At 47.8% G+C, this 13041-nt stretch overlaps 1 protein-coding gene across 6 annotated transcripts in view; it reads left to right on the top strand.

Moving 5' to 3' along the window:
- The window catches only part of ADAMTSL3 (ADAMTS like 3), a 350744-nt gene that overhangs the window by 285026 nt on the left and 52677 nt on the right, over positions 1 to 13041 (top strand). For all 6 annotated transcript variants that reach the window (XM_053223471.1, XM_053223476.1, XM_027068223.2 and 3 more), the window contains 3 exons: positions 1344 to 2415; positions 8127 to 8254; positions 10258 to 10386. In XM_053223471.1, coding sequence (XP_053079446.1) covers positions 1344 to 2415; positions 8127 to 8254; positions 10258 to 10386 — 1329 coding nt within the window. The remainder of the gene's footprint in view (positions 1 to 1343; positions 2416 to 8126; positions 8255 to 10257; positions 10387 to 13041) is intronic.

Genomic DNA, 13041 nt, shown 5'->3' with positions numbered 1-13041 from the left:
CCTTGCCAGTGCCTCAGCCAGGAGGACCCCTAACCGGGATCCTTCAAGGTAATGAGGCCCCCAATCCCGTGTCCTGAATCCAGCAATACCTCTGACCAGAGTCCAGTCTCTTCTATCACTCCCTGGTGCTCCCAATCCTCTGTGTGCCTGTGGACCTAAGTACATCATCAAAGAGGCCCCAGACTTCCCCCCACATCACCCCTCCCTCACTTCCAAGCCATCCCGGGCACACTGAGGCCTTTCTGTGGGCTCTTCTTCCAAAGGAGAGACCTAAGGTGCCTCCTCTTTGGCTCACGGCCATTAACTGGAGGCCACATCCAGGAACATGCTAGAGCCAGCCCTATGTCTCATCCCCTCTGGCACTGCCCTGCTGCATTCTGGCCACACCTCCCATTGTCAGGTGTCAGGGCCACAGTGGTCGTATGTGAGAGTGTATTGTGTGCCCACTACTGTGCACGCATCTGGTGTGAATGCCCAACCATACTTTCACACGCCTCTGATGAAGGCACTGGCACTAGTCACGTTTTCTGAATTGTTTTTAACGTTTATTTTTGAGAGAGGCAGAGCATGAGCAGGGGAGGGGCAGAGAGAGAGAAAGGGAGACAAAATTCGAAGCAGGCTCTAGGCTCTGAGCTGTCAGCACAGAGCCCAACGCAGGGCTCGAACTCAAGAACCTCGAGATCATGACCTGAGCTGAAGTCAGACGCTTAACTGGCTGAGCCCCCCAGGCCCCCTGCCCACGTTTTCTAGGCAAGAAAATTGAGGATCAGAGAGATCTAATGACTTGTCCGAGTGGCAGAGCTAAGATCCAAACTCAGTGCCCATTCTCTCTTTTCTTCTTAGACCACGTGCTTCTTCGGGCCCTGCTAGTTTAACGGACCCGCTCGGGTCGTCAGCCATTGGCCAGCCTCATAGTCACCTTAAGATCTTTCGGATGCTTTGTCTCACTTCTCCACTCTCCCTTTCTCTCCCATAGCTGACGTGTCTCTGGCCAAGCCATATATTAACTCCCCAAAGGCTCATACCTCCCGGGTGGTGATGGCCCAAAATATCAGACATCCCCTTATCGATGGAAACATTTAAGGTCACAGCTCCCCAAACCAGGGCTTTGCAAAATAATTTACGTGTTTTCATGCCCTTCATCCAAACTTGTGTTCCTTGCTGCTCCAGCCCTCCATGTTTGTGCATACTGTTATTTGGGTTCTACTTGTCAGATGTTTTAAAAGAGGAAAGAAAATACAACCGTTGACTCGTATCAGCCTTGGAAGATTGCTGTCAGAAAGCTTTTATTATTGAGATGTTTGTTCGTATTTTCTTTTCTTTCTTTTTTTTCCCCCCTGCAGAAATGAAACCAGAGGTGGAGACAAAACCTGGTGAGCAGGGGCCCCAGATCCTCGGTGTCCAGAGAGTCTATATTCAGACGAGGGAGGAGAAGCACATTAACCTGACCGTTGGGAGCAGGGCCTACTTGCTGCCCAACACGTCTGTGATTATTAAATGCCCAGTACGACGATTCCAGAAATCTCTGATCCAGTGGGAGAAGGATGGCCGTTGTCTGCAGAACTCCAAGAGGCTCGGCATCACCAAGTCAGGCTCACTAAAAATCCACAGCCTCGCGGCGCCCGACATCGGCATGTACCAGTGCATCGCGGGTCCTGCCCGAGAAACCATTGTTCTGAAGGTCATCGGTGCCGACAACAGGCTGGTGGCGCCCCCGGCCCTCGGAGGGCATGTGAGGGACCAGCCTGGGACGGACCACAACGACGCCAATAGCTTGGGCGCCACCTGGCAGAAAATGAGGCAATTGTGGGGTCACACAAATGAGCCTTATCCGGACAACGGCCAAGCTGATAACCAGCCTTTCCTGAGAGCGCTGTTGGGCCACTGTGGCACTTCTGTGGGGAACCCCCACTCCTGGGAGTTTAAGGATAAGCAGCTTGAAGCAGCCATTAAGCAGGGAGCATACAGCATGGAGACCGCCCAGTTTGACGAACTGATAAGGAACATGAGTCAGCTCATGGAAACCGAGGAGGTCAGTGGTGACCTTGCGTCCCAGGTGATCTATCAGCTGGTGGCCGAGCTCGCTAAGGCACAGCGAGGGCATCCGCCATGGAGGGGCGTCCAGGAAGGGGTGCCTCCCGCAGCTCAGCTAAGGGGGACAACAGGAAGTGTGCCCCAAGGCTCGAATGCAGGAAACTCAGGCAAGCTGACATTCCAGCCAAAGGGACCTGTCCTCCTGAGGCAAAGGCAGCCCACCTCGGTTTCATTTAATAAAACGGTAAACTCGAGGATTGGAAATACAGTATACATTACAAAAAGGACGGAGGTCATCAACATCCTGTGTGAGCCCGTCACCCCCACTCAGGCCACATATACATGGACCAAGGATGGGGCGTTGTTAAAACCCTCAGAAAAGTAAGTAAAAGAATACAGTGTTCCGTTTGTCATACCTTCTTAATGGGCATCCCAGTTTTCTTGAAAAGGTTTTCAAATTCCTTCTCCTGAGAATGTGTGTCCAACAGGATTCTTTAGGAAAGAAACTTAAAAAAAAAAAACGTGTTAGGATGTGTTTTTCACATACAGGCTGGAATTTTATTTTATTTTATTTTATTTATTTTTTTTTTTAATTTTTTTTTCAACGTTTATTTATTTTTGGGACAGAGAGAGACAGAGCATGAATGGGGGAGGGGCAGAGAGAGAGGGAGACACAGAATCGGAAACAGGCTCCAGGCTCTGAGCCATCAGCCCAGAGCCTGACGTGGGGCTCGAACTCACGGATCTCGAGATCGTGACCTGGCTGAAGTCGGACGCTTAACCGACTGCGCCACCCAGGCGCCCCCAGGCTGGAATTTTAAAAATTAAGCTGTACTATCCCGATCATTGTCACGTAGGGGTGATACAAGACTGGGTAGAGTCAGACCGAAGTTCAGCACGTATAGACTCTCTCTTTGCAGAGCACCGAATGTTTAAAAATAAAATCAATATGGGGCGCCTGGTGGCACTGTGGCAACTCTTGATTTTGGCTCAGGTAATGATACCAAGGTTTCATGAGTTTGAGCCCTGCGTTGGGCTCTGTGCTCATGGCGTGGAGTCTGCTTGGGATTCTCTCTCTCCGTCCCTCCCCCGCTCGTGTGCCCGCGCTCTCTCTCTTTCTCAAAATAAATAAACTCTAAAAAGGAAATAAAATCGATAGAAGGCCTCAAAAAAGTAATCACCCTTGCAGGAACCCCGCACTATGTAGGCACTGCAAAGCAGAACTCAACAGGGCCTTTCTCTACCTAGGAGACAGGGCACCTCATTGGAGTTCACAAGAGTTGGCAGGGCAGGGGTTAACGGTTGTCTGATGAGGTCACTGAGCAACAGAATCCCAAGACTAACTCTTGGCCGGTGGAACCAGGGACCTGATCTCCTCAACACTGTCACCGCTTCCAGCATCTGTGTATCACACAAAGAATCGCCTTAATAGAAGGATTGAGAATCTGAAGTAGTTTTCTGTGTCATAAAATTCGTTGCCATCGCTGCAAAAAATAAGGATCAAAGTTTCTGAGATGTTCAGAACCCAATATTAAGTCATATATTTTGTATTATGACCCCGCACGTCAGCACAGACACATCACATTTCCTTCATTTCACGTAAAAGAGCAGGGAACGGCAGATATTGATACATTTCTGTATCCTTCACTGTCTCTAAGTCTTGCTGTTTGTACACAGGACGGGGGACATTTTGCTTTCCCTTTATTTGCATTCAGAGAGCCCAAGCTGCCTCTGGGGATTGTTGAAACAAAACAGCAGATGTTAAATTGTTTTGCAGACGCAGAAGGTACTTTAAAAATGCAGACTTTATTTTCATCGTGTCTTTTAGTGTGTTGAGCCTAAAATGTGAAACATCAGAAAAAATCTAGGTGAAACTCAAGTTTTTATAATAAATTATTAGGCTGTCTCTTAGAATGAAAAGGTAGAGCAAATCTAACTTCTTCATTTTTTCCCTCCTGGAACTCTGGACACAAGAGCGTTAAGGAAGTTTTGGAAGTGGAATAAACTTTGCAGATCAACTGACTAGCTTAGCAGTTCACAAATCTTTTGGCCTTCGGACCCTTTTGAACCTAAAGAACTTTAAAAACTTCTCTGAGAAGCCCAGAGAGTTTCTGTTAATGTGAGTTACAGCTATCGATATTTACCATATTAGAAATTAAAACAAAGAAACATTTGAAGTGTCTGTTTATTAATCCATTTAGAAATAACCTTAAGGGGGCACCTGGGTGGTTCAGTCGGTTGAGCGTCCAACTCTGGCTCAGGTCATGATCTCATGGTTCATGAGTTTGAGCCCCACATCGGGCTCTGTGTTGTCAGCTCAGAGCCTGCTTCGGACCCTCTGTCCCCCTCTCTCTCTGCCCTGCCCCCACTCATGCTCTCTCTCAAAAATAAGTAAACATTAAAAAATAAAATAAAAATCAGAGGAAAAAAATAAAAGAAATAACAGTAAGAAGTCCATCGTGTGTTCACATAAATAGCAATTTTATACAAATACAAGCAGTATTTTAAAAAAAATTACTGATAACAATGGCATTGTTTTATATCTTTGCAAATCTCTAATGTCTGGTTTAATAGAACACAGCTGGAGTCTCCTAAATGCTTCTCCATTAAATCTGTTGTGATATGCTGTTTTAATTAAAGTTTATAGAGAAAATTTGGCCTCATAAAGACATGTTATTTGGAAAAAGAAGGAAATTTTTATAGCCTTTTCAGATCATTGTGGCTATTCTTTAACACTACACTAAAACTGGACAAGGGGTAGTTTCTTAAATGTCAGTTGCCTGAGGAATCTAAAACCATATTAATGAAATTTTGTTACTGTGTTACAATGGAATAATGGCTTATCTTGCACTTAAAAAAATGTTTTTGCATTAATTTTTTTGAGAGACAGTGAAAGTGCGGGTGGGGGAGGGGCAGAGAGAGAAGGAGACACAGAATCCGAAGCAGGCTCCAGGCTCTGAGGCATCAGCACAGAGCCTGACATGGGGCTCAAACTCACACACTGTGAGATCATGACCTGAGCCGAAGTTGGACGCTCAAGCAACTGAGGCACCCAGGCACCCCTTATCTTGCACTTTTAATGGATCTTTTACCTACACATGATTTTATATAATATCACACATTAGTCATTCGGAAAATATTGGCTCACCAGTTTATAGAGGTCTTTCAGATGTTGACGCATTTCCTTGTACAATGTAAAAAGTATACATTTTCTGCAGTATCACTACTCATCCCATCAGAGAAGTCTTTGAGTTTTGGGAAAATGTCAAGTTCACAGTGGAGGATACCAATTTTCCAAAATTTTAATTTTCACCTGAAAGTTCGGATTTGATCATTGCCAACAAATAAACTGTCAGTTGTTTTCTTTGAATTGGCCAGCTCAATTTAGTTAAATTGTTAAAAATAGCTGCCACATACTCAAGTCTGAATAATCAGTTTGTCTGAAGGCCGTTCTTTAAGTAAAAATGGGGTTCCATGAAAAAAGTGGCTAGTTTAGCTAGGAATTGAAACATGCAGAAGTGTTTGTGTGTACTTCCCGTTTTGTATACAGAATGTTAAAAATAGACATACTTGAGGGGTGAAATTTTGTAAAATTAGTAAGTCTCCCTGCTTCCATTCAGGACATTCTTTTTTTTTTAATTTTTTTTTTTTTTTTAGTGTTTATTTATTTTTGAGAGAGGGAGAGAGACAAAGCATGAGCGGGTGAGGGGCAGCGAAAGAGGGAGACACAGAATCCGAAGCACGCTGCAGGCTCCGAGCTGACAGCACAGAACCCAATGCGGAGCTCAAATTCATGAACTGTTAAGATCATGACCTGACCCAAAATTGGAGACTGAACCGACTGAGCCACCCAGGCGCCCCTCCATTCAGACATTCTTAAGGGAAACTGTCATTTTTGTTTTTGTGTTAAGTGTGTGTTGGTCAAGAGCTCAGGGACGAATGGCATACCCTGGTGCCAGGATCGTATCCACCACTGTGTTTACCAAGCAGTGAAAATGTCAACACAGCAAAAAAAAAAAAGGGTTCATTTTACACCTTGTAAGGAAGCAGCGGCTGAGAGAGTTGAAGGGATCAATTCACCTATGGCCACACATGTCCTTCAGGGATGCGGTAGAGCGTGGCCAGTTCAAGTAAATGTTTGTTGAGTTGATTTTAAGTAGTGTGACTTGATCACATGGAATCACCATGAGCTTCTGAGCCTGAGACTCCCGGAGGTCATCGGAAGAAAGGTTTTGACACGGTACTTCCAGCTCCAATGTATTTCTGCATACTTTAAGGATCAGCTGTTTGATACAGAAGCAATTCCATATGGCTATTAAAAGTTTTTAAGTTTTTTTTTTTTAATTTTTTTTTTAATGTTTATTTATTTTTGAGACAGAGAGAGACAGAGCATGAATGGGGGAGGGGCAGAGAGAGAGGGAGACACAGAATCGGAAGCAGGCTCCAGGCTCGGAGGCGTCAGCCCAGAGCCTGACGCGGGGCTCGAACTCACCAACCGTGAGATCATGACCTGAGCTGAAGTCGGACGCTCAACCAACTGAGCCACCCAGGCGCCCCAAAAGTTTTTAAGTTTTTAACAGAATAAACTAGTAAGATCCATTCTTACTTCCATGTTCTTCCTCAAACTTACCCAATTAATTTGCTCAATTTGCATTTAATTCCCTTTATGTAACAAAGGCTCTCACCTTCGGATATATTTTTCGGAATCTCGCTTTTCAGTTGAAGGAACTCAGAAATGGAATTCTATTTTTGAGAGCTGCTCTCCAATGAGAGGAAAGAAAGCGTGTAGGCATTTGGATGCACAGTGTGTGCCATTGTGCTGTTGTATCGTGACCGTTGATACATTCGGTCATCGGAGGCTTCTGAGAACTTGCTGTACAACTGTCACTGTGTCAAGCTCTGAAGATGCACAGCTGTGAATAAGATTTGGTCCCTGCTCTTGAAAAGATCACAATCTGGTGGAAAGAAATAGATATTTCATCAAATAAATATATGAACCAGAGCAGAAAGAGCCCAGAGGAGGAGAAGATAACTCTAGGAGTATTGGGGAAAGCTTTACAGGGAAAATTATATTTGATCCAGGATTCAGTGGGTAAGTTGGAGTTTGCCAGAAGGAGGGGGTGGGGAAAGGGTACCCTGAATACGGTGAACAATGTGTGCAAAAGCTCGGGGTGATGAAAGATCATGGAATGTTCTGGAAACTGTTAGAGGTTCATTATGGCTGGAGCAAAGGGTAAGCACCATGAAATGAGAGGAAATGGAGAAGTGGCCCAGCTCAGCTCATGAAGAAACACAGCATTTAGCGGTCAGAACAGCCCGTATTGCTAAGATCTGGAAAGTGGGAGGGTGCAAGGAAAAAACAGCTCATGGACTACTGATCCAGGTGATCTAGAAGCAGCTTCAAGTCATTAAGAAAAAAATTAAAATAAAGCAGAACAGGCACCATTCTCCATTCCCTGAATAATCCCCTTATCTGTCAGGATACACCTGACCCATTTGGGTCCTCGTGGTATTACCTGCAGGTGTTTATGGGTACCAGTGATTGGGAAACCATATGGCGCTCACGCAGTGTAGACCTGATTCTTAACAGCATGCTCAAAGTCCAGGATAACGCGGCCTTAGCATTGCCGCTTCCCCTGACTTCTTCCTCCGGCGGTAGTGAGGTAGCAATTAGAGCCAAGCAGCGTTAACCAACAGCCTGCTCCCTTCCGGGGTGCAAATCCAAGCCGAAAAATCCACACCTGCGGTTCCAGAAGGAAGGATTTGGGCCCAAAATGAGGGTTTAACATCCTGCCAACTGAGGCTTGCTAGTTCGTCTTTCTGAAAACGTGGTGGGTCAAGCGTTGGGTCCTTCCTCCAAAGTCCACAGTCACGCAGAGTGAGACAGGAAGACGGGCTGTCCAAGCACCATCCGGCTGCCACGCCGCTGAGTTCCCTCAAGCCCATGAGGAAGCCTTTTCCACCCTCCAGTCTCACGGGCGGGATCCTTGCCAGCCCAAAGTCTGATGTCATAGTCTTTCCCTGCGACGTGCCAGGGTCCTGGGGCCGTGAGGTACATTAAATGAATGCACCCCTTCCTAACTGTTCTGCAGGATCATCTTGGATGGAATGGGGAAAATGCAGATACGGAACCCGACAAAGAAAGAACAAGGGATGTATGGATGCTCCGTAACTAATCGTCTGGGTTCCGATGTGGAGAGGTCTTCTGTGTTATATGCAGGTAATGCCCGTTGTTCAAACCCGAGCTTGGGGTTTTCTTTCCGTTTTTAACATAAAACCATAGAGCAACAGTTCTCAAAGGTCAGCAGGAGCACCTGAGGGCAGGTGGTTTGTCAGAATGCAGAGTTCTAGGACCCCACCCCCATTCCTGGAGGTTCTGATGCCGTAGGTCTTGGAAGGGGTCCAAGAGCTTATATTTTTAACATGGTCCCAAGTTATACCGATGCTGCCGGCTTGTGGACCAAGTCTTGAAAACGGCTCCTTTCGAGCTCACCTTCCGAGAACTGGGAATGAATGAGAATTTAATTAGCAGTGTGGATAGTAGGGCCTTGTCATTTTTTTAAATGCCACCAGCCAGTGAAAGAGAACAATTATCCTTTGAAGATGACCGTGGACCTCCAAAGGCATAGCTCCCAAACCTTAGAAACGGTTTCGGGAAGTCGTAACCATAAATTAGTGTCTTGTCTTCGTGGGAGGCAGACAGTGTCATTTTAGTATGAAAACGTGCTCAATTGTAAAGGAACACTCTTAGGTGGTAAGTCGTAAGCAGGGCTTCCTTGCGGCGAGCTCCTGTTCTGGGATTAAAAATGGAACGAGACCCGTCCTCCAGCCCTCTGCCCTATGGGCTCTGGTATCTGTGGCTCACAGGGACTGAGCGGAGGAGAGGAGCAGTAGCAGGCATTAGAATCCAGCATGCAGACCGCTAGGCATTGAGCGCGGTAGCAGGTGCACCATAGCTCCACACGGAGAAGGTCGGACCACTTGATTTTAAAAGCTCCTTGAAGCAGAAGGCCTGACTTCCTCCGCTGGCTACATTCCCAAGGCAGGGCCTTCAGACCTCGATTCTCTGCCCCACCCTCCTGGGTTGTTCTCTCCTGTGAGCATCAGCTTCTTCCCAGAAAGCGTCTGTCCCCAGGTTCTGGAATTCCTGGGAGGAATGACAGTCCCCCTTGTGGCTGACAAGTCTCCCCTTAAGCCCGTCCCAGGACGATCCAGGTTCCTGAGAGAGCATGTCCCCTGGCTCCTGAACACGTGGTGACCAAATAGTCCACTAAAATGCCATTCTTGAGGGCACCAGGCACAGGTGACAAAACAGGTGAAGCAGACACACCCTCGCCTCCAGCAGCTCACACGCTAATGGCGAAGTAGAGAAGGCACTCGTGGTGGTCGTTCTCCAGGAGAGGGACGCTCTGTCAACACCCCCTCTGGGCTGTTGTCTTCGCTGACCCTCGCAGGCTCCTGAGAGGCGCCTGGGCAACCGGCACCTTCTTCCATCTCAACAGCCAGCACCCTGTCCTCTTGTTCCGCTCAGGCGCAAAGTGTATCTCCTGAGTGAGTTAAGGAATGAATCTGTTAAAAGTCCATGCTTCTCAAAATTCAGGGAAGTAAAAGCCCTTGAGCAGGTTCTTGGTTCTTGGCGACCTTGTCTTTGCTTATTTTTCCATGCAAGTTTTATGCAAGTTTTTTTCTCCCAAGTTTTCCTTCCAGAGAAGGAGTCACCTGGTCGCAAGCGCTGTTGTGTTTGACCAGCTGTGCTTTATCCTGCGCATCGGAGACGTGTCCCTGCCCTGCCGTGCCTTCCTGGCTTCTTAGGAACTTCTGAGTTCCTTGTCTTTCAATTTGTTGAAGAGGCATTTATCCTCAACTTTGCTTATAAAACCAGAATAGCCTCATAGCATATATATGGTTGTGGCAGTGCACCTGAGGGTACCTCTTTGAGTGCCTTCATCCATCCATCCATCCATCCATCCATCCATCCATCCATCCATCCATCCTTCTGCCTGTCCATCTGTGCATTAAGCACCCCCAGGCTGTGTGTGTGTGTGTGTGTGTGTGTGTGTGTGTGTGTGTGTGTGCAAGTCCTAATGGGACACCATGAGGGATATAGAGAGAGCTGGATTCTGCCCCTGATCTCAAAGAGCTCAACCCAGTTTACCCAACGCCACGCGCTTTCCCAGAGCAGAGCCTGAACCTAACACCGTTTCCCGCTCCCTTTGAATTAAGAGGCGCCTGCCATCTTGGCTATTGCGAGAAATACCAGCAGACGGGAGCACAGCCATCTGTCCGTTGTGGTTGGAGGCACCGTAGAGGCACCCCTGCAAGCAAACGTGACAATCCGCTGTCCTGTGAAAGGCAAGTGTGGGCATTTCCGTTGGGGGCTGGGGGGTGCCCATGGCCAGCCCGGTGTTGCCGGGAGGTGCCAACTGGCAATTTGGCATCTTCGACCTCAGCCTGAGTGGCTCAGAGGTCTGCTTTTCCAGGGCACCGACAGGAGATCTCTCAAGGGTGAGACCAACCAGGAGCCCGGTGTGTAAAACGGAATGCCCATTAACCGGTTTCCAGGGAGGACTGTGCCTCCCTGGCACACTGACATGTTCCCACTGGCAAGACCGGAACACGGGACCTACACAGGAGGCCAGCTTCTAGTCGTGGGGCTGCTGGGTGAGCGTAGTGTCAGTGAGGGGACTTGTTGGAAATTGTCAGATGTATCCTCCAGCTAGGCAAGGCCAGGCCTGGGGGTGGGAATGTCAAGGTCCCCTGGCCGATGCTCTCTGTTGTGGACTGTCCTAACGCGAGTGTGAACCGGTCTAATGCCTCGGTGGCTCCTTGCGCTTTGTTTGAGCTGGCAGATGAGCCCTCTTTCTAACCGACTGACTCATTCGTTCCTTAATAGAAATAACACTTTCGGTCTGACCTTGCCTTGATGTCTTTTAATTCTTGCTCTTTAAATCACAGATTTTTGAGTCTTAACCTGGGCCCATGCATCCCCAAACTGAGACGAGCATTCTGTACGACACCCGTGTCCATGTGAGGGGGTCAGTGTGAATAACTTTGGTCAGTTTCTCAGGGAGACCTGTGAACCCTTTACAATTAAGATCTGTTTTAAGATGACTTAGCATAAGCTTGGGCATCGAGTCACTGCCAGGACGACCGTATTTCCCTCGTTTCCAGCTTCTTCCAGGTTCTTTCCAGGTTCTTGTCAGGTACAGCCACTCGGGATGAGTCTTACTAGGCCGCGGCCCCGATAGGCAGGGTGGCCCGGGGAGTCCTTGCGCTGTCCTGGGTAACACAGTGACCGTGCATGGAGGGAAGGGAGCCTAGGACACACGCGTCCACCTCCCTCCCTCCCTGTAATGGCCCCTTCCTTGCCATGTTTCCAGACCTGCATATTTGGCTCCACAAGCAGTGGAAATTTGCTAACCCCCAAGGTATTATTTTTCACCCCTTGGAAGTCCCTGCGGTGTTTGGCCTTACACAGACTTGAAAACTCCCTCCAGCCTCCCAACTGACTCCACCCACAAATATGTGAGTGTTCTGGCAAAGCGCGGCCACCAGTTACAGAATGGGCCGGCGCTCTCTGGCCTCGGCAAGGAGAAAAGCAGAACGGAACTTGGCAGTTGCCAAGCCGCAAACGGCTCGAGTTTCTACAGCCCTACACCTGCAGAAGGTTCTGCAAAATAGATCTGACTTCTATTAAGAGAAACCTCAACGTTTAACATTATTCCTAAATGTCTTACTTCCATAATAGTTTAAAGTCAGGCATCCGGGGGGATGAGCCGTTAAAAGTCGTCATGGTGTATTATTTGCTGTCGTAAGTCAGGGGCTGGGTCCAGTGGCAAGTGTTTTTGCGAAGACCATTTACTCCAGGGGGGTTTTATTCTCTGGGCCAGGCACCATCGGCACGTGGGCCATCTCTGACCTGCCCCCGACCCCGCAGCCCCTCTGCCCCTCCCTGCTGCGCCCTCTGGGGCAAGGGCGAGGCTCCGTGCTGGGAGCACCCCTCCACCTCCCCGCTCCCTGCTTCCCCCTTCTGGGAGCTGCCCCATTTGGTCTTTTTTACCTGGCAGCCTTCCCCTGTGGACTGGACCCCAGGGACTCCTCAGGAGTCCTTTCCTTCTCCAAATAAAACCGCCTCTTTGTGAGCTATGTGCCATTGCAAATAAACCTGAAGGGAGTTTACCGTGTTTTCTTAAGGGCAGAAGCCATACTAACTGAGCCTTTTATGGAGAGCCGTCTTTTTAAAGACCGATGGGGGAGTTGGTGAAGGGTCAGAAAACTTGGGCTTTCCAGGCAGTTCCGTCACTAGTTTGTATGGGACCTTCCTACCCTCGTCTCCACGGTAGGAAATATACCATGTTAGTGGAAGGAGGGACTTTGGGCTGCGTCGCGTCTAGCCCCTCATTTTACAGATGAGGGCAGTAGCGTACTTACAGACTTGAACCCTGCTTCACAAAATTACATTTTCCTATTGCAAACTGAGACTGCTTCCGTGAACCGGTGGCAGGTATAAATTTTCCTTTTGCTTTTCAGTTGCCCTTAAAATATTTTCCGCTAATTATAATGAGCTCACCTATTCGTACCTTTCAGACAGATTGATAGTCTTTTGTTAAATCCTAGTATGTTTTATTTAATTCATGTATATAGACATCAAAAGTCATGGTCTCTGCTCTTTCTTAGGTGATGTTTCTAATAACTGTATGAAATACTAGAACCTCAAATCTGGATGTTTAAAAGTTAGGCTTTTTTTTTTAAATGTTTACTTCATTTTGAGAGGGAGAGATGGAGCACAAGCAGGGGAGGGGCAGAGAGAGAGGGAGACACAGAATCCGAAGCAGGCTCCAGGCTCCGAGCTGTCAGCACAGAGCCCGACATGGGGCTCGAACTCACGAACCGTGAGATTATGACCTGAGCCGAAGTCGGACACTCAACCGACTGAGCCACCCAGGTGCCCCCAAAAGTTAACTGTTGAAACCCGGAAATCTGGATGTTTAAAAGTTAGAGGTTTTA

This window comes from Acinonyx jubatus, chromosome B3 (genome assembly GCF_027475565.1).
Source record: "Acinonyx jubatus isolate Ajub_Pintada_27869175 chromosome B3, VMU_Ajub_asm_v1.0, whole genome shotgun sequence".
In the NCBI taxonomy this organism is placed as follows: Eukaryota; Metazoa; Chordata; class Mammalia; order Carnivora; family Felidae; genus Acinonyx; species Acinonyx jubatus.
The sequence above is the reverse complement of the archived record's forward strand: the minus strand, read 5'-3'. Positions and strand labels throughout refer to the sequence as shown.